Consider the following 23,576-nt stretch of genomic DNA (forward strand, 5'->3'; position numbering starts at 1 on the left):
CTTGATTTGATCTCACATAGGCCAAAAAGCTGAGTCTACAGGAACTTACTGTAACATGGCCACGCCCCTTTGTATAAATCCACCAATCGCCACGATGCAAGTCTGCAAGTTTGTCAGTCACCGCCTGCCTGCTGAGCGTCACTTCCCCCTCCCCCCAGTACAGGAGCCTGCCACAGAGGAGTGTGGTATATATAACGTATATATATTCCACAGGCCCCATCCATCATGTATTACCACTGACCTCTATTTATATAGATAGCAGCGACCTGCCTTACCGCAGAGGAATCTATACCTAGGACCTAGTGCAGGGATGTCAAACTTGCGGCCCTTCAGCTGCTGTGGAACTACACATCCCAGCATGCCTTGCCATACATTTTGTATTAGGGACTGCTGCATCTGTGGCAGTGCATTCTGGGATGTGAACAGCTGGAGGGCCGCGAGTTTGACACCCCTGACCTAGTGTAATGTGATTCACCAATGGATTCTTGGGATAATGTCCAGCGGAGCTGGTGATTGTTACTTGGCTTTTATTCCCTAACCGGAGAGCCAGATCTTATGGCGGGCACACACTGGGCGATATATTGTCCGGATGATATATCGCTAGCGGGCAGGCGGGTGTGCACACCTCATATGTCTTTGAACAACGTCCTTTGTAGACATATCATGTCGGCCCTGCAGCACAGCCGATGCCCGATATACAGGTATCTGCAGATATATCGCCCGCCCAACTGTGACGTCAGGATGACATATCGAGCGGCTGATTGGGAAGTGTATATGCTTACCTGAATTGGCCGCTCGGCCACGGAATTCAGATCCGACCAAGTTTCATCCGACTCTAGGATGGACATGCACAAAGCTGGTCATTTGTGCGCACAGGCCCATCCAATCAGATGTCTCCTTTATCCAGCGATGGATGAGATAGATATTGTCTTACATGTCATGTGGTCCATAGGATGGGGTGGTGGGACGGGTGTACCCTCTCTCTAGCCGCCTGTGACCCGCGGAGCAGTCACAAGGCAGGACGATGACCATTATAATGACGGGTACCACTAGGAAAGTGTATATACCCACTCACAAATAATCCAGCCCTACTATCTGCCTGTCGTCCTGTGCCAGCATCTCATAAGCACAGAGCAGGATGTAACCAGCCGGCCGTGCGCTGCGGCTGTGCTGGGGAATTGGCTGAACTGCCGGCGTCATGCTTATTAACAGCGCTGGGAATGGCGTCCTGCGTCGCTGAGCTTGGGCATTGCATAGTGCAGTAATGACATGGTCACACTTTACTGCAGGAACAATTGTAACCAGGATTTAATTATATCTATTGATTAGCTGAGAGACTGAGGTAAATTAATTAGTCCTTGCCTGGAATTCCTGATTCTGCACCCCAGGGGGTGGCTGCTTGGTTAGATGATGATGATGATGTGTGTGGAGCAGTGGGTAAGAGGACCCTTAGCTCTGTGTCGTGAGAGAATTTCCCCGCAGCAGATTTATATAATGTGTATGAGCCTCAAAATGAAGTTTTCATCACTAGGGGGCGCTATATCTAGAAAGTTTGCCTTCAGGATATTGGGCCACTGTATGTATTATGTGGATGTAGGGTCTGAGTCGTGGGCTTAGTTAGATTCTGGAGTGGTACGTCCCAGATCTGGGTACCGGCATTGCTATGTATATATAGTTATATCCCCTGGTGTCAGGAGTGGTACGTCCCAGATCTGGGTACCGGCATTGCTATGTATATATAGTTATATCCCCTGGTGTCAGGAGTGGTACGTCCCAGATCTGGGTACCGGCATTGCTGTGTATATATAGATATATCTCCTGGTGTCAGGAGTGGTACGTCCCAGATCTGGGTACCGGCATTGCTGTGTATATATAGATATATCTCCTGGTGTCAGGAGTGGTACGTCCCAGACCTGGGCACCGGCATGGCGCTCTTCACACCGTCGTTAGGGGCTACGCCCCGTTAACCTCTGCACGCCTTTGAACATACGCAGGGCGGTAGATAACAGAATCAGAAACGCAGGGCAGTATAGAGGGCATACAGAAATGGGTTCCGGTTGAGATAAGATAGAGAGGCGTAGGGGGAGAGAAAGGGAATGTACAGAAACGCTGTGCGATCGGTAAAGGATAGGGAGAAGCAGGGTGGTAGGGAGAGGATAAAGAGAGGGAAGGTGTTAGACAGAAAATACCGTTGCAAGGGGCTACGATCCATTATCCCCTGCACGGGCTTCAGCTGTGCTATAATTGTTATTATATGGAGTATTACCTGATTTTTTTTTTATGGCAGTGGGTAAATATTGTAAGGGGGGAGGGCGTGCGATTGTCAAGGGGGCGTAGGCCTTTGTGAGGGCGTGCAGAGTGGCCGCAGGGCACAATGAATAACATAGTGTAGAGTGTAGTATATATTGCTAGTGTCTGCATTATGAAGTACCAGATGAGTAACAGCAATGCACTGTAGATAAGATACCAAGGTGCTGTGGCCACAAGTAGCAGAGCCGCTTATACACACAATGGCCACAGGTAGCAGAGCCGCTTATACACTCAATACCCACAGGTAGCAGAACCGCTTATACACACAATGGCCACAGGTAGCAGAGCCGCTTATACACACAGTGGCCACAGGTAGCAGAGCCGCTTATACACACAATACCCACAGGGGTCAGAGGCGCTTATACACACAGTGCCCACAGATAGCAGAGCCGCTTATACACACAATACTCACAGGTAGCAGAACCGCTTATACACAGAATACCCACAGGTAGCAGAACCGCTTATACACACAATACCCACAGGGGGCAGAGGCGCTTATACACACAGTGCCCACAGATAGCAGAGCTGCTTATACACACAATACCCACAGGTAGCAGAACCGCTTATACACACAATATCCACAGGTAGCAGAACCGCTTATACACACAATACCCACAGGGGGCAGAGGCGCTTATACACACAGTGCCCACAGGTAGCAGAGCCGCTTATACACACAATACCCACAGGGGGCAGAGGCGCTTATACACACAGTGCCCACAGGTAGCAGAGGGGCTTATACACACAGTGCCCACAGGTAGCAGAGGCGCTTATACACACAATACCCACAGGTAGCAGAGCCGCTTATACACACAATGGCCACAGGTAGCAGAGCCGCTTATACACACAATACCCACAGGTAGCAGAGGCGCTTATACACACAGTGGCCACAGGTAGCAGAGCCGCTTATACACACAATACCCACAGGTAGCAGAACCGCTTATACACACAATACCCACAGGTAGCAGAGCCACTTATACACACATTACCCACAGGTAGCAGAACCGCTTATACACACAATACCCACAGGGGCAGAGGCGCTTATACACACAGTGACCACAGGTAGCAGAGGGGCTTATACACACAATGGGCACAGGTAGCAGAGCCACATGTACACACATTACCCACAGGTAGCAGAACCGCTTATACACACAATACCCACAGGGGGCAGAGACGCTTATACACACAGTGCCCACAGCTAGCTGAGCCGCTTATACACAATACCCCAGGTAGCAGAGGCGCTTATACACAGTGCCCACAGGTAGCAGAGGTGCTTATACACACAATGGGCACAGGTAGCAGAGCCACGTGTACACACAATACCCACAGGTAGCAGAGCGGCTTATACACACAATACCCACAGGTAGCAAAGCCGCTTATACACACAGTGACCACAGGTAGCAGAGCCGCTTATACACACAGTGTGCACAGGTAGCAGCGCCACTTATACACAATGGGCACAGGTAGCAGTGTTGCTTATACACATAATGGCCACAGTATTAGTGTTTCTAATTAATCCAATGTCCATTGCTAGCAACTATACTCACAAAAGTTTGGGGGGTTTGGAAAGGGGGTGGGTTCAGTGAGGTTCCTATCCGTGGGAATCACTTGTAGCGGCTGTGGATGGTGATTCGAGGTGCTACGTGTGGTGGAGGGTTGAGTGTGGGAGGGGGTCCAGAGGTGTTGTGGGTGGCGGAGGGGTGGGTGCAGGGGCATGGATGGCGTAAAGGGTGCAGAGGTCCTGTGGGTGGGGGAGGTGTAGAGGGGGCGCGGATGGGGAGTGTAGTTGCTGTTGGTGGGGGAGGGGTGGTGGAGGGGGACTGTGGATGAAGGAGGGGGTATGGAGGTGATGTGTGTGTGGGAGGGGCGATGTAGGGGTGTGCGTTTGGAGGTGCAGGGGGGGTGAGGTTAGGTGATGGGTTCCAGAAGTGCTGTGCTTGGGGGAGGTGTGGGATGGCACGGATGGGGGATGTAGATGTTGTGGATGGGGGAGGGGTGGATGCGGGGGAGCTGTGGATGGGGGAGGGAGTCCGGAGGTGGTTCGGGTGGTGGTCCAGAGGTGTTGCGGGTGGGGGAGGGGCAGGTGTGGGAGGTCAGCAGATGTGGAGGGTGCCTGTAGATAATGCGGGCGGGTAGGTGCTGTGGTTGTGGGAATGGCGGGGGTGTTGCGGGTGGGGTACGTGATCTGGATGGGGTAGGTGATGTGGATGTAAGGAGGCAGAGTGCTACAGGTGGTGCGGGTGTTGGTGCTGCGGGTGGGGGAGGGGGTGGAGTGCCACGGGTGGTGGGTGGATGCGGTGGGTGTCGCGGGTGTTGGTGCTGCGGGTGGAAGTGCCGCGGTTGGGGGGCGAATGCGGTTGGTTTGCCTCGGGTGTTGGTGCTACCGGTGGGGGAGGGGCGGGTGCGGGGATGGCACGGATGGGGGAGGGGGTCCGTGGGCGCTGTGGATGAGTAAGTGGTGGGTGTGGGGTTACGGCGGTTGTAGTGGGCCAGGTGTGCTGCTGCAGTGGGTGGGGGAGGGTGCCGGTGCAGGGATACCGCAGTTGGGGTAGGGCGGTTGGTGCAGCTGCGGCGGGTAGGGGAGGGGCAGGGGAGGGGGTGCGGCGGTGGGGAAGGGGCGGGTGTGAGGATGCTGCGGGTGGGTTGGGGGGGGCGGGAGGGGGTGTGGATGGGGTCTGTAGATGCTGGTGGTGGAGGGGCAGGTGCAGGAGGCTGTGGATGAAGGAGGGGGTCTGGAGGTGCTGTGTGTGGGGGAGGGGCGATGTAGGGGGAGTTGGGGTTGCAGAGGGGGAGGTTGGGTGATGGTTTGCTGGGGGTGGGGGAGGTGCTGTGGGTGGGGGACAGGTGCGGAGGGGGGGCAGGGGCTGGAGCAGTGGTGGTGCAGTTGGGTGGTGGGAGGCAGCTGCTGGGGTTCCGAGGGTTGGGGAGGTGGTGCGGGTGGGGGAGGGGTGGGTGCAGGAGGGGTGGGTGCAGGATGGGGCAGTTGCGGTGGTGGTGCGGGTTGGGTGAAGGGTGCAGCAGGGGGGAGAGGTGGGTATGGGGGAGGGGCAGGGTTGCAGCGGGTGGGGGAGGGGCGGGGGGTGCTGCAGGTGTGGGAGCTACGGGTGGGGGCGTGAGTGCCGCGGGTGGGAGCGGATGTGGGGGATGCGTTGGGTGCCGCAGGGGGGGCCAGCGGGTGTTGGTGCTGTGGGTGGGGGAGCGGGCAGAGTGCTACGGGTGGTGCGGGTGTTAGTGCTGCGGGTGGGGGAGGGGGTGGAGTGCCACGGGTGGTGGGTGGATGCGGTGGGTGTCGCGGGTGTTGGTGCTGCGGGTGGGAGTGCCGCGGTTGGGGGGCGAATGCGGTTGGTTTGCCTCGGGTGTTGGTGCTACCGGTGGGGGAGGGGGCGGGAGTTCCGCGGGTGTTTGTGCTCTGGGTGGGGGAGGGGACGGGAGTGCCGCGGGTGGTGGGTGGATGCGGCGGGTGTTTGTGCTACGGGTGGGGGCGGGAGCAGTGGCGCCACAACGTGGGTGCGGGCCGCACCCGGGTGTTACCCTCTGAGGGGTGACACCAAAGTGCCGGCTCCTGTCACAGTGCAGAAGCCAGCACTGCCCCGACCCACAATGTGCCGAAAACGGGGGGTCGGGACGCGAAGCCACGCCCCCTTCCGCGAAGCCACGCCCCCTTTTCACCCGCGACCGCGGGTAAGTGACGGGTGGATGCCGCGGGTGGGGGGCAGATGCGGGTGGTTGCCGCGGGTGGGAGGGGGGGCGAGTTGTGCCGAAAACGGGGGTCGGGACGCGAAGCCACGCCCCCTTCCGCGAAGCCACGCCCCCTTTTCACCCGCTACCGCGGGTAAGTGACGGGTGGATGCCGCGGGTGGGAGAGGGAGCGAGAGCAGCTGCCAGTGCTCAGCATGTCCCCCTGAACTCTGCAGCAGCCGCTAGTCTGTGAGGCGGGTAGTGTGAGTTCCGCTCACAGTCAGCGGCTGCGGTGTCACCAGAGAGAGTGTACGGGGAGAAGGGAGACAGGGGACTGGGCGGAGATGGGGAGGGGACTGGGCGGAGAGAGGGAGGGGACTGTTCCTGGCCAGATCTGTGCCTGTGACTCCGCCCAGCGTTACGGCCAGCACAGAGTCACAGACTTGGGCAAATATATAGGAGATCTCCTGGTGTCAGGAGTGGTACGTCCCAGACCTGGGCACCGGCATTGCTATGTATATATAGTTATATCTCCTGGTGTCAGGAGTGGTACGTCCCAGACCTGGGCACCGGCATTGCTGTGTATATATAGATATATCTCCTGGTGTCAGGAGTGGTACGTCCCAGATCTGGGTACCGGCATTGCTATGTATATATAGTTATATCCCCTGGTGTCAGGAGTGGTACGTCCCAGACCTGGGCACCGGCATTGCTGTGTATATATAGATATATCTCCTGGTGTCAGGAGTGGTACGTCCCAGATCTGGGTACCGGCATTGCTATGTATATATAGTTATATCCCCTGGTGTCAGGAGTGGTACGTCCCAGACCTGGGCACCGGCATTGCTATGTATATATAGTTATATCTCCTGGTGTCAGGAGTGGTACGTCCCAGACCTGGGTACCGGCATTGCTATGTATATATAGTTATATCTCCTGGTGTCAGGAGTGGTACGTCCCAGACCTGAGGTACCGGCATTGCTATGTATATATAGTTATATCTCCTGGTGTCAGGAGTGGTACGTCCCAGACCTGAGGTACCGGCATTGCTATGTATATATAGTTATATCTCCTGGTGTCAGGAGTGGTGCGTCCCAGACCTGAGGTACCGGCATTGCTATGTATATATAGTTATATCTCCTGGTGTCAGGAGTGGTACGTCCCAGACCTGAGGTACCGGCATTGCTATGTATATATAGTTGTATCTCCTGGTGTCAGGAGTGGTACGTCCCAGACCTGGGGTACCGGCATTGCTATGTATATATAGTTATATCCCCTGGTGTCAGGAGTGGTGCGTCCCAGACCTGGGTACCGGCATTGCTGTGTATATATAGTTATATCTCCTGGTGTCAGGAGTGGTACGTCCCAAACCTGGGGTACCGGCATTGCTATGTATATATAGTTATATCTCCTGGTGTCAGGAGTGGTACGTCCCAGACCTGGGGTACCGGCATTGCTGTGTATATATAGTTATATCTCCTGGTGTCAGGAGTGGTACGTCCCAGATCTGGGTACCGGCATTGCTATGTATATATAGTTCTACGTCCCAGACCTGGAGTACCGGCATTGCTATGTATATATAGTTATATCTCCTGGTGTCAGGAGTGGTACGTCCCAGACCTGGTGTACCGGCATTGCTGTGTATATATAGTTATACCTCCTGGTGTCAGGAGTGGTACGTCCCAGACCTGGGGTAACGGCATTGCTGTGTATATATAGATATATCTCCTGGTGTCAGGAGTGGTACGTCCCAGACCTGGGCACCGGCATTGCTGTGTATATATAGATATATCTCCTGGTGTCAGGAGTGGTACGTCCCAGACCTGGGCACCGGCATTGCTATGTATATATAGTTATATCTCCTGGTGTCAGGAGTGGTACGTCCCAGACCTGAGGTACCGGCATTGCTATGTATATATAGTTATATCTCCTGGTGTCAGGAGTGGTACGTCCCAGACCTGGGCACCGGCATTGTTGTGTATATATAGATATATCTCCTGGTGTCAGGAGTGGTACGTCCCAGACCTGGGTACCGGCATTGCTATGTCTATATAGTTATATCTCCTGGTGTCAGGAGTGGTACGTCCCAGACCTGAGGTACCGGCATTGCTGTGTATATATAGTTATATCTCCTGGTGTCAGGAGTGGTACGTCCCAGACCTGGGTACCGGCATTGCTGTGTATATATAGTTATATCTCCTGGTGTCAGGAGTGGTACGTCCCAGACCTGGGTACCGGCATTGCTATGTATATATAGTTGTATCTCCTGGTGTCAGGAGTGGTACGTCCCAGACCTGGGTACCGGCATTGCTATGTGTATATATAGTTATATCCCCTGGTGTCAGGAGTGGTACGTCCCAGACCTGGGTACCGGCATTGCTATGTATATATAGTTATATCTCCTGGTGTCAGGAGTGGTACGTCCCAGACCTGGGGTACCGGCATTGCTATGTATATATAGTTGTATCTCCTGGTGTCAGGAGTGGTGCGTCCCAGACCTGGAGTACCGGCATTGCTATGTATATATAGTTGTATCTCCTGGTGTCAGGAGTGGTGCGTCCCAGACCTGAGGTACCGGCATTGCTATGTATATATAGTTGTATCTCCTGGTGTCAGGAGTGGTGCGTCCCAGACCTGAGGTACCGGTATTGCTATGTATATATAGTTGTATCTCCTGGTGTCAGGAGTGGTACGTCCCAGACCTGGGGTACCGGCATTGCTATGTATATATAGTTATATCTCCTGGTGTCAGGAGTGGTGCGTCCCAGACCTGGAGTACCGGCATTGCTATGTATATATAGTTATATCTCCTTGTGTCAGGAGTGGTGCGTCCCAGACCTGGAGTACCGGCATTGCTATGTATATATAGTTATATCTCCTGGTGTCAGGAGTGGTACGTCCCAGACCTGGGGTAACGGCATTGCTGTGTATATATAGTTATATCTCCTGGTGTCAGGAGTGGTACGTCCCAGATCTGGGTACCGGCATTGCTGTGTATATATAGTTATACCTCCTGGTGTCAGGAGTGGTACGTCCCAGACCTGGGGTAACGGCATTGCTGTGTATATATAGTTATATCTCCTGGTGTCAGGAGTGGTACGTCCCAGACCTGGGCACCGGCATTGCTGTGTATATATAGATATATCTCCTGGTGTCAGGAGTGGTGCGTCCCAGACCTGGGCATCGGCATTGCTATGTATATATAGTAATAGCCCCTGGTGTCAGGAGTGGTACGTCCCGGATCTGGGTACCGGCATTGCTATGTATATATAGTTATATCTCCTGGTGTCAGGAGTGGTACGTCCCAGATCTGGGTACCGGCATTGCTGTGTATATATAGTTATATCCCCTGGTGTCAGGAGTGGTACGTCCCAGATCTGGGTACCGGCATTGCTATGTATATATAGTTATATCTCCTGGTGTCAGGAGTGGTACGTCCCAGACTTGGGCACCGGCATTGCTATGTATATATAGTTATACCTCCTGGTGTCAGGAGTGGTACGTCCCAGACTTGGGCACCGGCATTGCTATGTATATATAGTTATACCTCCTGGTGTCAGGAGTGGTACGTCCCAGATCTGGGTACCGGCATTGCTGTGTATATATAGATATATCTCCTGGTGTCAGGAGTGGTACGTCCCAGATATGGGTACCGGCATTGCTGTGTATATATAGATATATCTCCTGGTGTCAGGAGTGGTACGTCCCGGACCTGGGTACCGGCATTGCGATGTATCTCCTGGTTGGTGGTTGTCCTGGTGGTTGTGCTATCTCTGTTCTCCACCATCTTATTCACTCCTCTCCTCCTCTTGTAACTACTCCCCACAGAGTTTCGAGGCCTTGCAAGATGAGGGGGTGAGTGTTACTCACATGATCCGATCTGGTGGAGGGGTGTGGATGGCGTTCTCCGAGGGCTCCTCCATACGGCTCTTCCATACAGAGACCCTGGAACTACTGCAAGAAATGAATATCTCCGCCCGTACTCTGTCACTTCCAGGTAATCCTCCATTAGTGCTCACTCATACTGACATGTAATAGTCTATTGATGATTGACTGAAAGGTAATAGGTTATAGATACACGTGTCTATTTTCCATGTACAATTCTTCTGCCTTAGCTTGATAACGTCACTGGCGGCGCTCGGAAACAGTAACTTTTCCCACCTGCGGGACACTGCGGCCCACAGGTGGGGACGGCTCCGGCCAGGCTGTAGTAGCAGGACGCCGCGAATAGGGCAGGGCGCATTTTGCTACTTCAAAATCGGGCTGGGCGCGGCACCCTGCCAAAGCAGCCTAGCGTGAATACTAAGCGTCATATATCACATTAATCAGCACAGTCTTCTCATGCGTCCTAGTCACATAGCATTGCAACTAAGACACACTTTCTGGATGGCTGGATTTATCCACCAATCAGAGTGCAGCATTCTCTACCTGCCTACCAGCCTGCAGCCAGACAGTGAATGTCTGTCATCATGCTGATTGGTGGATGGCAGGATTTATCCACCAATCAGAGTGCAGCATTCTCTACCTGCCTACCAGCCTGCAGCCATACAGTGAGTGTCTGTCATCATGCTGATTGGTAGATGGCTGGAATTATCCACCAATCAGAGAGCTGACAGCCAGTCACTGTATGGAAGTATGTGGCGAAGGTGTGGTTCATCAAATCGACAGTGTCTAGGTCGACAATGTTTAGGTCGACCACTATAGGTCGACAGTCACTAGGTCGACATGGATGGAAGGTCGACAGGGTTTCTAGGTCGACATGTGCTAGGTCGACAGGTCTAAAGGTCGACGTGAGTTTTTTTTGTTTTTTTTTGGTGTCGTTTTCTTCGTAGAGTGACCGGGATCCCAAATTAGTGCACCGCATCCCCTCGCATGGCTCGATTCGCTCGCCATGCTTCGGGCATGGTGCCTTCGCTTCGCTCGGCACACTTTACCGTTCCAATCGTAGTCCACGTGGATCGTTAAGTATGAAAAAATTAAAAAAAAGAAAAAAAATGTGAAAAACTCATGTCGACCTTTAGACCTGTCGACCTAGCACATGTCAACCTAGTGACTGTCGACCTAGTGACTGTCGTACTATAGTGGTCGACCTAAACATTGTCGACCTAGACACTGTCGATCTTCAGACCGGATCCCATGTGGCAAGATGGAAAAGGACTGCAGGAGGGTAAGTTATTATGATTTTAATGTATACACGGGAATGGGTGGGAGGTACATTGCTTTGCCCAGGGCCTAGAATGCTGCTAAGATGTATAAGTTATAACGGTCTTCCCCAATCTGTACCACTGTATAAAAAGTATTCACACCCTATGGGAAAAAATAAAGAATTTTTTAAACAAATTCACAAAACTTGTCATTAAAAAAAATATACATAATAAAAAAAAAAACCCGCACAGATTACTATGGTCTGCAGTAATTCCCCAAATATAACAATGTAACTATAAAATAAAATGTTAGAGGGGTGCGAGTGCTTGTTGTACAGTCCCTGTGTGATTCCCGGCACCAGCGCTGGTAGATCCCGCCTCCCGCGCTGCAGAACTGTACATTACGCAGAAGTGTCCAGATGAGAGCAGAGATAATTAGCGGAGGGAACGCGTGTGCACTCAGGTGATGTCTGTCCCGGGGGGCATTGCGGCTGGATGGAAGGGGTAGCGACCGGCTCGTTAATGATATAGCACAGATTGCCCGCAGCCCATATTCCTGGCTCCCGCCTCAAGGTCATCAGAGAACGGCAGGAGTAATCCAAGCTGCCGGTCTCAGCGTGATCAGCTCTGGCAGGGAGCAAGCGTCCGTCTCCGTCTGATCTCTGAGACTGCAGATCGTAACACGCCTGCAGGGGGCAGCACCCGCCGATGTGCCCCTATCATTACCCGTCACCCTTTCTACAATGCGTCTCTGTGTGTTGTATCTCCCGCTTGTGTAATCAGCATCTTTCTGCCTCCTCCTCCCACAGGGCAGAAGAATCCGCGTGTGACCGCCCTGCTGATCTGCCAGGGCTTGCTGTGGGTGGGCACGCACCTGGGCGTCCTAATCACGTTACCGGTGCCAAAGCTGGAGGGGATCCCCAAAATCACAGGTAGGAACTACTGTCCATATGGAAACTAAATAACAGCTGCACAAACCACACACAACACCAGAGCACTGCTATAGAAACCCCAGAGCACTGTGACTGTACACTGCGCCCAGTGCTATCCTGCCTGTGACTGTACACTGCGGCTAGCGCTATCCTGCCTGTGACTGTACACTGCGGCCAGCGCTATCCTGGCTGTGACTGTACACTGCGGCCAGTGCTATCCTGGCTGTGACTGTACACTGCGGCCAGTGCTATCCTGCCTGTGACTGTACACTGCGGCCAGCACTATCCTGGCTGTGACTGTACACTGCGGCCAGTGCTATCCTGGCTGTGACTGTACACTGCGGCCAGCGTTATCCTGCCTGTGACTGTACACTGCGGCCAGTGCTATCCTGCCTGTGACTGTACACTGCGGCCAGCGTTATCCTGCCTGTGACTGTACACTGCGGCCAGCGTTATCCTGCCTGTGACTGTACACTGCGGCCAGCGTTATCCTGCCTGTGACTGTACACTGCGGCCAGTGCTATCCTGCCTGTGACTGTACACTGCGGCCAGTGCTATCCTGACTGTGACTGTACACTGCGGCCAGTGCTAGCCTGGCTGCGACTGTACACTGCGGCCAGCTCTATCCTGGCTGTGACTGTACACTGCGGCCAGTGCTATCCTGGCTGTGACTGTACACTGCGGCCAGTGCTATCCTGCCTGTGACTGTACACTATGGCCAGTGCTATCCTGCCTGTGACTGTACACTGCGGCCAGTGCTATCCTGCCTGTGACTGTACATTGCGGCCAGCGTTATCCTGGCTGTGACTGTACACTGCGGCCAGCGCTATCCTGGCTGTGACTGTACACTGCGGCCAGTGTTATCCTGGCTGTGACTGTACACTGCGGCCAGCGCTATCCTGGCTGTGACTGTACACTGCGGCCAGTGCTATCCTGCCTGGACTGTGCTCTGCGGCCAGTGCTATCCTGGCTGTGACTGTACACTGCGGCCAGTGCTATCCGGGCTGTGACTGTACACTGCGAACAGTGCTATCCGGGCTGTGACTGTACACTGCGGCCAGTGCTATCCTGGCTGTGACTGTACACTGCGGTCAGTGCTATCCTGGCTGTGACTGTACACTGTGGCCAGTGCTATCCTGGCTGTGACTGTACACTGCGGCCAGTGCTATCCTGGCTGTGACTACACTGCGGCCAGTGCTATCCTGGCTGTGACTGTACACTGCGGCCAGTGCTATCCTGGCTGTGACTGTACACTGCGGCCAGTGCTATCCTGGCTGTGACTGTACACTGCGGCCAGTGCTATCCTGTCTGTGACTGTACACTGCGGCCAGTGCTATCCTGGCTGTGACTGTACACTGCGGCCAGTGCTATCCTGGCTGTGACTGTACACTGCGGCCAGTGCTATCCTGCCTGTGACTGTACACTGCGGCCAGTGCTATCCTGCCTGTGACTGTACACTGCGGCCAGTGCTATCCTGGCTGTGACTGTACACTGCGGCCAGTGCTATCCTGCCTGTGACTGTACACTGCGGCCAGTGCTATCCTGCCTGTGACTGTACACTGCGGCCAGTGCTATCCTGCCTGTGACTGTACACTGCGGCCAGTGCTATCCTGCCTGTGACTGTACACTGCGGCCAACGCTATCCTGCCTGTGACTGTACACTGCGGCCAGCGCTATCCTGCCTGTGACTGTACACTGCGGCCAGCGCTATCCTGCCTGTGACTGTACACTGCGGCCAGTGCTATCCTGCCTGTGACTGTACACTGCGGCCAGTGCTATCCTGCCTGTGACTGTACACTGCGGCCAGTGCTATCCTGCCTGTGACTGTACACTGCGGCCAGTGCTATCCTGGCTGTGACTGTACACTGCGGCCAGCGCTATCCTTGCTGTGACTGTACACTGCGGCCGGCGATATCCTGGCTGTGACTGTACACTGCGGCCGGCGATATCCTGCCTGTGACTGTACACTGCGGCCAGTGCTATCCTGCCTGTGACTACACTGCGTGCGGCCAGTGCTATGCTGGCTGTGACTGTACACTGCGGCCAGTGCTATCCTGGCTGTGACTGTACACTGCGGCCAGTGTTATCCTGGCTGTGACTGTACACTGCGGCCAGCGCTGTCCTGGCTGTGACTGTACGCTGCGGCCTGTGTTATCCTGGCTGTGACTGTACACTGCGGCCAGTGCTATCCTGGCTGTGACTGTACGCTGCGGCAGCGCTATCCTGGCTGTGACTGTACACTGCGGCCAGCGCTATCCTGGCTGTGACTGTACACTGCGGCCAGCGCTATCCTGGCTGTGACTGTACACTGCGGCCAGCGCTATCCTGCCTGTGACTGTACACTGCGGCCAGCGTTATCCTGCCTGTGACTGTACACTGCGGCCAGTGCTATCCTGGCTGTGACTGTACACTGCGGCCAGTGCTATCCTGCCTGTGACTGTACACTGCGGCCAGCGATATCCTGGCTGTGACTGTACACTGCGGCCAGTGCTATCCTGGCTGTGACTGTACACTGCGACCAGTGCTATCCTGCCTGTGACTGTACACTGCGGCCAGCGATATCCTGGCTGTGACTGTACACTGCGGCCAGTGCTATCCTGGCTGTGACTGTACACTGCGGCCAGTGCTATCCTGCCTGTGACTGTACACTGCGGCCTGTGCTATCCTGGCTGTGACTGTACACTGCGGCCAGTGCTATCCTGCCTGTGACTGTACACTGCGGCCAGTGCTATCCTGGCTGTGACTGTACACTGCGGCCTGTGCTATCCTGCCTGTGACTGTACACTGCGACCAGTGCTGTCCTGGCTGTGACTGTACACTGCGACCAGAGCTATCCTGGCTGTGACTGTACACTGCGGCCAGCGTTATCCTGCCTGTGACTGTACACTGCGGCCAGTGCTATCCTGCCTGTGACTGTACACTGCGGCCAGCGTTATCCTGCCTGTGACTGTACACTGCGGCCAGTGCTATCCTGCCTGTGACTACACTGCGGCCAGTGCTATCCTGCCTGTGACTACACTGCGTGCGGCCAGTGCTATCCTGCCTGTGACTGTACACTGCGGCCAGCGCTATCCTGCCTGTGACTACACTGCGGCCAGTGCTATCCCGCCTGTGACTGTACACTGCGGCCAGTGCTATCCTGCCTGTGACTGTACACTGCGGCCAGCGCTATCCTGGCTGTGACTGTACACTGCGGCCAGTGCTATCCTGGCTGTGACTGTACACTGCGGCCAGCGCTATCCTGGCTGTGACTGTACACTGCGGCCAGCGCTATCCTGGCTGTGACTGTACACTGCGGCCAGTGCTATCCTGGCTGTGACTGTACACTGCGGCCAGTGCTATCCTGCCTGTGACTGTACACTGCGGCCAGTGCTATCCTGCTTGTGACTGTACACTGCGGCCAGTGCTATCCTGCCTGTGACTGTACACTGCGGCCAGTGCTATCCTGCCTGTGACTGTACACTGCGGCCTGTGCTAACCTGGCTGTGACTGTACACTGCGGCCAGTGCTATCCTGGCTGTGACTGTACACTGCGACCAGTGCTATCCTGGCTGTGACTGTACACTGCGGCCAGCGTTATCCTGCCTGTGACTGTACACTGCGGCCAGTGCTATCCTGGCTGTGACTGTACACTGCGGCCAGCGTTATCCTGCCTGTGACTGTACACTGCGGCCAGTGCTATCCTGGCTGTGACTGTACACTGCGGCCAGCGTTATCCTGCCTGTGACTGTACACTGCGGCCAGTGCTATCCTGCCTGTGACTGTACACTGCGGCCAGTGCTATCCTGCCTGTGACTACACTGCGGCCAGCGCTATCCTGCCTGTGACTTTACACTGCGGCCAGCGCTATCCTGCCTGTGACTACACTGCAGCCAGTGCTATCCTGCCTGTGACTGTACACTGCTGCCAGTGCTATCCTGCCTGTTACTGTACACTGCGGCCAGCGCTATCCTGCCTGTGACTGTACACTGCGGCCAGTGCTATCCTGCCTGTGACTGTACACTGCGGCCAGTGCTATCCTGCCTGTGACTGTACACTGCGGCCAGCGCTATCCTGGCTGTGACTGTACACTGCGGCCAGCGCTATCCTGCCTGTGACTGTACACTGCGGCCAGCGCTATCCTGCCTGTGACTGTACACTGCGGCCAGTGCTATCCTGGCTGTGACTGTACACTGCGGCCAGTGCTATCCTGCCTGTGACTGTACACTGCGGCCAGTGCTATCCTGCCTGTGACTGTACACTGCGGCCAGCGCTATCCTGGCTGTACACTGCGGCCAGCGATATCCTGGCTGTGACTACACTGCGACCAGCGCTATCCTGCCTGTGACTGTACACTGCGGCCAGTGCTATCCTGGCTGTGACTGTACACTGCTGCCAGTGCTATCCTGGCTGTGACTGTACACTGCGGCCAGTGCTATCCTGCCTGTGACTGTACACTGCGGCCAGTGCTGTCCTGCCTGTGACTGTACACTGCGGCCTGTGCTATCCTGGCTGTGACTGTACACTGCGGCCAGTGCTATCCTGCCTGTGACTGTACACTGCGGCCAGCGCTATCCTGCCTGTGACTGTACACTGCGGCCAGCGCTATCCTGCCTGTGACTACACTGCGGCCAGTGCTATCCTGCCTGTGACTGTACACTGCGACCAGTGCTATCCTGCCTGTGACTGTACACTGCGGCCAGTGCTATCCTGCCTGTGACTGTACACTGCGACCAGTGCTATCCTGCCTGTGACTGTACACTGCGGCCAGCGCTATCCTGCCTGTGACTACACTGCGCCCAGTGCTATCCTGCCTGTGACTGTACACTGCGACCAGTGCTATCCTGCCTGTGACTGTACACTGCGGCCAGTGCTATCCTGCCTGTGACTGTACACTGCGACCAGTGCTATCCTGGCTGTGACTGTACACTGCGGCCAGCGTTATCCTGCCTGTGACTGTACACTGCGGCCAGTGCTATCCTGCCTGTGACTGTACACTGCGGCCAGTGCTATCCTGCCTGTGACTACACTGCGGCCAGCGCTATCCTGCCTGTGACTTTACACTGCGGCCAGCGCTATCCTGCCTGTGACTACACTGCTGCCAGTGCTATCCTGCCTGTGACTGTACACTGTGGCCAGCGCTATCCTGCCTGTGACTGTACACTGCGGCCAGCGCTATCCTGCCTGTTACTGTACACTGCGGCCAGTGCTATCCTGCCTGTGACTGTACACTGCGGCCAGTGCTATCCTGCCTGTGACTGTACACTGCGGCCAGCGCTATCCTGGCTGTGACTGTACACTGCGGCCAGCGCTATCCTGCCTGTGACTGTACACTGCGGCTAGTGTTATCCTGGCTGTGACTGTACACTGCGGCCAGCGCTATCCTGCCTGTGACTACACTGCGGCCAGTGATATCCTGCCTGTGACTGTACACTGCGGCCAGTGCTATCCTGCCTGTGACTGTACACTGCGGCCAGCGCTATCCTGCCTGTGACTGTGCACTGCGGCCAGCGCTATCCTGCCTGTGACTGTGCACTGCGGCCAGCGCTATCCTGCCTGTGACTGTACACTGCGGCCAGTGCTATCCTGGCTGTGACTGTACACTGCGGCCAGCGCTATCCTGGCTGTGACTGTACACTGCGGCCAGCGCTATCCTGGCTGTGACTACACTGCGACCAGCGCTATCCTGCCTGTGACTGTACACTGCGGCCAGTGCTATCCTGGCTGTGACTGTACACTGCTGCCAGTGCTATCCTGGCTGTGACTGTACACTGCGGCCAGTGCTATCCTGCCTGTGACTGTACACTGCGGCCAGTGCTATCCTGCCTGTGACTGTACACTGCGGCCAGTGCTATCCTGCCTGTGACTGTACACTGCGGCCAGTGCTATCCTGGCTGTGACTGTACACTGCGGCCAGCGATATCCTGGCTGTGACTACACTGCGACCAGCGCTATCCTGCCTGTGACTGTACACTGCGGCCAGTGCTATCCTGGCTGTGACTGTACACTGCGGCCAGTGCTGTCCTGCCTGTGACTGTACACTGCGGCCAGCGATATCCTGGCTGTGACTGTACACTGCGGCCAGTGCTATCCTGGCTGTGACTGTACACTGCGACCAGTGCTATCCTGCCTGTGACTGTACACTGCGGCCAGCGATATCCTGGCTGTGACTGTACACTGCGGCCAGTGCTATCCTGCCTGTGACTGTACACTGCGGCCAGCGCTATCCTGCCTGTGACTGTACACTGCGGCCAGCGCTATCCTGCCTGTGACTGTACACTGCGGCCAGTGCTATCCTGCCTGTGACTGTACACTGCGGCCAGTGCTATCCTGCCTGTGACTACACTGCGGCCAGTGCTATCCTGGCTGTGACTGTACACTGCGGCCAGTGCTATCCTGCCTGTGACTGTACACTGCGGCCAGTGCTATCCTGCTTGTGACTGTACACTGCGGCCAGTGCTATCCTGCCTGTGACTGTACACTGCGGCCTGTGCTAACCTGGCTGTGACTGTACACTGCGGCCAGTGCTATCCTGGCTGTGACTGTACACTGCGACCAGTGCTATCCTGGCTGTGACTGTACACTGCGGCCAGCGTTATCCTGCCTGTGACTGTACACTGCGGCCAGTGCTATCCTGGCTGTGACTGTACACTGCGGCCAGCGTTATCCTGCCTGTGACTGTACACTGCGGCCAGTGCTATCCTGGCTGTGACTGTACACTGCGGCCAGCGTTATCCTGCCTGTGACTGTACACTGCGGCCAGTGCTATCCTGCCTGTGACTGTACACTGCGGCCAGTGCTATCCTGCCTGTGACTACACTGCGGCCAGCGCTATCCTGCCTGTGACTTTACACTGCGGCCAGCGCTATCCTGCCTGTGACTACACTGCAGCCAGTGCTATCCTGCCTGTGACTGTACACTGCGGCCAGCGCTATCCTGCCTGTGACTGTACACTGCGGCCAGTGCTATCCTGCCTGTGACTGTACACTGCGGCCAGTGCTATCCTGCCTGTGACTGTACACTGCGGCCAGCGCTATCCTGGCTGTGACTGTACACTGCGGCCAGCGCTATCCTGCCTGTGACTGTACACTGCGGCTAGCGTTATCCTGGCTGTGACTGTACACTGCGGCCAGCGCTATCCTGCCTGTGACTACACTGCGGCCAGTGCTATCCTGCCTGTGACTGTACACTGCGGCCAGTGCTATCCTGCCTGTGACTGTACACTGCGGCCAGCGCTATCCTGCCTGTGACTGTACACTGCGGCCAGCGCTATCCTGCCTGTGACTGTACACTGCGGCCAGTGCTATCCTGCCTGTGACTGTACACTGCGGCCAGTGCTATCCTGCCTGTGACTGTACACTGCGGCCAGTGCTATCCTGCCTGTGACTGTACACTGCGGCCAGCGCTATCCTGGCTGTGACTGTACACTGCGTCCAGCGCTATCCTGCCTGTGACTGTACACTGCGGCCAGTGCTATCCTGCCTGTGACTGTACACTGCGGCCAGTGCTATCCTGCCTGTGACTGTACACTGCGGCCAGCGATATCCTGGCTGTGACTACACTGCGACCAGCGCTATCCTGCCTGTGACTGTACACTGCGGCCAGTGCTATCCTGGCTGTGACTGTACACTGCTGCCAGTGCTATCCTGGCTGTGACTGTACACTGCGGCCAGTGCTATCCTGCCTGTGACTGTACACTGCGGCCAGCGCTATCCTGCCTGTGACTGTACACTGCGGCCAGCGCTATCCTGCCTGTGACTACACTGCGGCCAGTGCTATCCTGCCTGTGACTGTACACTGCGACCAGTGCTATCCTGCCTGTGACTGTACACTGCGGCCAGTGCTATCCTGCCTGTGACTGTACACTGCGACCAGTGCTATCCTGCCTGTGACTGTACACTGCGGCCAGCGCTATCCTGCCTGTGACTACACTGCGCCCAGTGCTATCCTGCCTGTGACTGTACACTGCGACCAGTGCTATCCTGCCTGTGACTGTACACTGCGGCCAGTGCTATCCTGCCTGTGACTGTACACTGCGACCAGTGCTATCCTGGCTGTGACTGTACACTGCGGCCAGCGTTATCCTGCCTGTGACTGTACACTGCGGCCAGTGCTATCCTGCCTGTGACTGTACACTGCGGCCAGTGCTATCCTGCCTGTGACTACACTGCGGCCAGCGCTATCCTGCCTGTGACTTTACACTGCGGCCAGCGCTATCCTGCCTGTGACTACACTGCTGCCAGTGCTATCCTGCCTGTGACTACACACTGTGGCCAGCGCTATCCTGCCTGTGACTGTACACTGTGGCCAGCGCTATCCTGCCTGTTACTGTACACTGCGGCCAGTGCTATCCTGCCTGTGACTGTACACTGCGGCCAGTGCTATCCTGCCTGTGACTGTACACTGCGGCCAGCGCTATCCTGGCTGTGACTGTACACTGCGGCCAGCGCTATCCTGCCTGTGACTGTACACTGCGGCTAGTGTTATCCTGGCTGTGACTGTACACTGCGGCCAGCGCTATCCTGCCTGTGACTGTACACTGCGGCTAGTGTTATCCTGGCTGTGACTGTACACTGCGGCCAGCGCTATCCTGCCTGTGACTACACTGCGGCCAGTGCTATCCTGCCTGTGACTGTACACTGCGGCCAGTGCTATCCTGCCTGTGACTGTACACTGCGGCCAGCGCTATCCTGCCTGTGACTGTGCACTGCGGCCAGCGCTATCCTGCCTGTGACTGTACACTGCGGCCAGTGCTATCCTGCCTGTGACTGTACACTGCGGCCAGTGCTATCCTGGCTGTGACTGTACACTGCGGCCAGCGCTATCCTGGCTGTGACTGTACACTGCGGCCAGCGCTATCCTGGCTGTGACTACACTGCGACCAGCGCTATCCTGCCTGTGACTGTACACTGCGGCCAGTGCTATCCTGGCTGTGACTGTACACTGCTGCCAGTGCTATCCTGGCTGTGACTGTACACTGCGGCCAGTGCTATCCTGCCTGTGACTGTACACTGCGGCCAGTGCTATCCTGCCTGTGACTGTACACTGCGGCCAGTGCTATCCTGCCTGTGACTGTACACTGCGGCCAGTGCTATCCTGGCTGTGACTGTACACTGCGGCCAGCGATATCCTGGCTGTGACTACACTGCGACCAGCGCTATCCTGCCTGTGACTGTACACTGCGGCCAGTGCTATCCTGGCTGTGACTGTACACTGCGGCCAGTGCTATCCTGCCTGTGACTGTACACTGCGGCCAGCGATATCCTGGCTGTGACTGTACACTGCGGCCAGTGCTATCCTGGCTGTGACTGTACACTGCGACCAGTGCTATCCTGCCTGTGACTGTACACTGCGGCCAGCGATATCCTGGCTGTGACTGTACACTGCGGCCAGTGCTATCCTGCCTGTGACTGTACACTGCGGCCAGCGCTATCCTGCCTGTGACTGTACACTGCGGCCAGCGCTATCCTGCCTGTGACTGTACACTGCGGCCAGTGCTATCCTGCCTGTGACTGTACACTGCGGCCAGTGCTATCCTGCCTGTGACTACACTGCGGCCAGTGCTATCCTGGCTGTGACTGTACACTGCGGCCAGCGCTATCCTGCCTGTGACTGTACACTGCGGCCAGCGCTATCCTGCCTGTGACTGTACACTGCGACCAGTGCTATTCTGCCTGTGACTGTACACTGCGACCAGTGCTATTCTGCCTGTGACTACACTGCGGCCAGTGCTATCCTGCCTGTGACTACACTGCGGCCAGTGCTATCCTGGCTGTGACTGTACACTGCGGCCAGCGATATCCTGGCTGTGACTGTACACTGCGGCCAGTGCTATCCTGCCTGTGACTGTACACTGCGGCCAGTGCTATCCTGGCTGTGACTGTACACTGCGGCCAGTGCTATCCTGCCTGTGACTACACTGCGGCCAGTGCTATCCTGGCTGTGACTGTACACTGCGGCCAGTGCTATCCTGCTTGTGACTGTACACTGCGGCCAGTGCTATCCTGCCTGTGACTGTACACTGCGGCCAGTGCTATCCTGCCTGTGACTGTACACTGCGGCCAGCGCTATCCTACCTGTGACTGTACACTGCGGCCAGCGCTATCCTGCCTGTGACTGTACACTGCGGCCAGCGCTATCCTGCCTGTGACTGTACACTGCGGCCAGTGCTATCCTGGCTGTGACTGTACACTGCGGCCAGCGCTATCCTGGCTGTGACTGTACACTGCGGCCAGTGCTATCCTGGCTGTGACTGTACACTGCGGCCAGTGCTATCCTGCCTGTGACTGTACACTGCGGCCAGTGCTATCCTGCTTGTGACTGTACACTGCGGCCAGTGCTATCCTGGCTGTGACTGTACACTGCGGCCAGTGCTATCCTGCCTGTGACTGTACACTGCGGCCTCTGCTAACCTGGCTGTGACTGTACACTGCGGCCAGTGCTATCCTGGCTGTGACTGTACACTGCGACCAGTGCTATCCTGGCTGTGACTGTACACTGCGGCCAGCGTTATCCTGCCTGTGACTGTACACTGCGGCCAGTGCTATCCTGGCTGTGACTGTACACTGCGGCCAGTGCTATCCTGGCTGTGACTGTACACTGCGGCCAGTGCTATCCTGCCTGTGACTGTACACTGCGGCCAGTGCTATCCTGCCTGTGACTACACTGCGGCCAGCGCTATCCTGCCTGTGACTTTACACTGCGGCCAGCGCTATCCTGCCTGTGACTACACTGCTGCCAGTGCTATCCTGCCTGTGACTGTACACTGTGGCCAGCGCTATCCTGCCTGTGACTGTACACTGCGGCCAGCGCTATCCTGCCTGTTACTGTACACTGCGGCCAGTGCTATCCTGCCTGTGACTGTACACTGCGGCCAGTGCTATCCTGCCTGTGACTGTACACTGCGGCCAGCGCTATCCTGGCTGTGACTGTACACTGCGGCCAGCGCTATCCTGCCTGTGACTGTACACTGCGGCTAGTGTTATCCTGGCTGTGACTGTACACTGCGGCCAGCGCTATCCTGCCTGTGACTACACTGCGGCCAGTGATATCCTGCCTGTGACTGTACACTGCGGCCAGTGCTATCCTGCCTGTGACTGTACACTGCGGCCAGCGCTATCCTGCCTGTGACTGTGCACTGCGGCCAGCGCTATCCTGCCTGTGACTGTACACTGCGGCCAGTGCTATCCTGCCTGTGACTGTACACTGCGGCCAGTGCTATCCTGGCTGTGACTGTACACTGCGGCCAGCGCTATCCTGGCTGTGACTGTACACTGCGGCCAGCGCTATCCTGGCTGTGACTACACTGCGACCAGCGCTATCCTGCCTGTGACTGTACACTGCGGCCAGTGCTATCCTGGCTGTGACTGTACACTGCTGCCAGTGCTATCCTGGCTGTGACTGTACACTGCGGCCAGTGCTATCCTGCCTGTGACTGTACACTGCGGCCAGTGCTATCCTGCCTGTGACTGTACACTGCGGCCAGTGCTATCCTGCCTGTGACTGTACACTGCGGCCAGTGCTATCCTGGCTGTGA

General features: G+C 56.1%; 1 protein-coding gene across 7 annotated transcripts in view; it reads left to right on the top strand.

Moving 5' to 3' along the window:
* Positions 1 to 23,576, top strand: part of ARHGEF10L (Rho guanine nucleotide exchange factor 10 like) — a 252,227-nt gene that overhangs the window by 213,029 nt on the left and 15,622 nt on the right. For all 7 annotated transcript variants that reach the window (XM_063942112.1, XM_063942111.1, XM_063942110.1 and 4 more), the window contains 2 exons: positions 9,814 to 9,982; positions 11,939 to 12,061. In XM_063942112.1, the coding sequence (XP_063798182.1) occupies positions 9,814 to 9,982; positions 11,939 to 12,061 (292 nt within the window). The remainder of the gene's footprint in view (positions 1 to 9,813; positions 9,983 to 11,938; positions 12,062 to 23,576) is intronic.

Source organism: Pseudophryne corroboree, chromosome 10 (assembly GCF_028390025.1).
Source record: "Pseudophryne corroboree isolate aPseCor3 chromosome 10, aPseCor3.hap2, whole genome shotgun sequence".
In the NCBI taxonomy this organism is placed as follows: Eukaryota; Metazoa; Chordata; class Amphibia; order Anura; family Myobatrachidae; genus Pseudophryne; species Pseudophryne corroboree.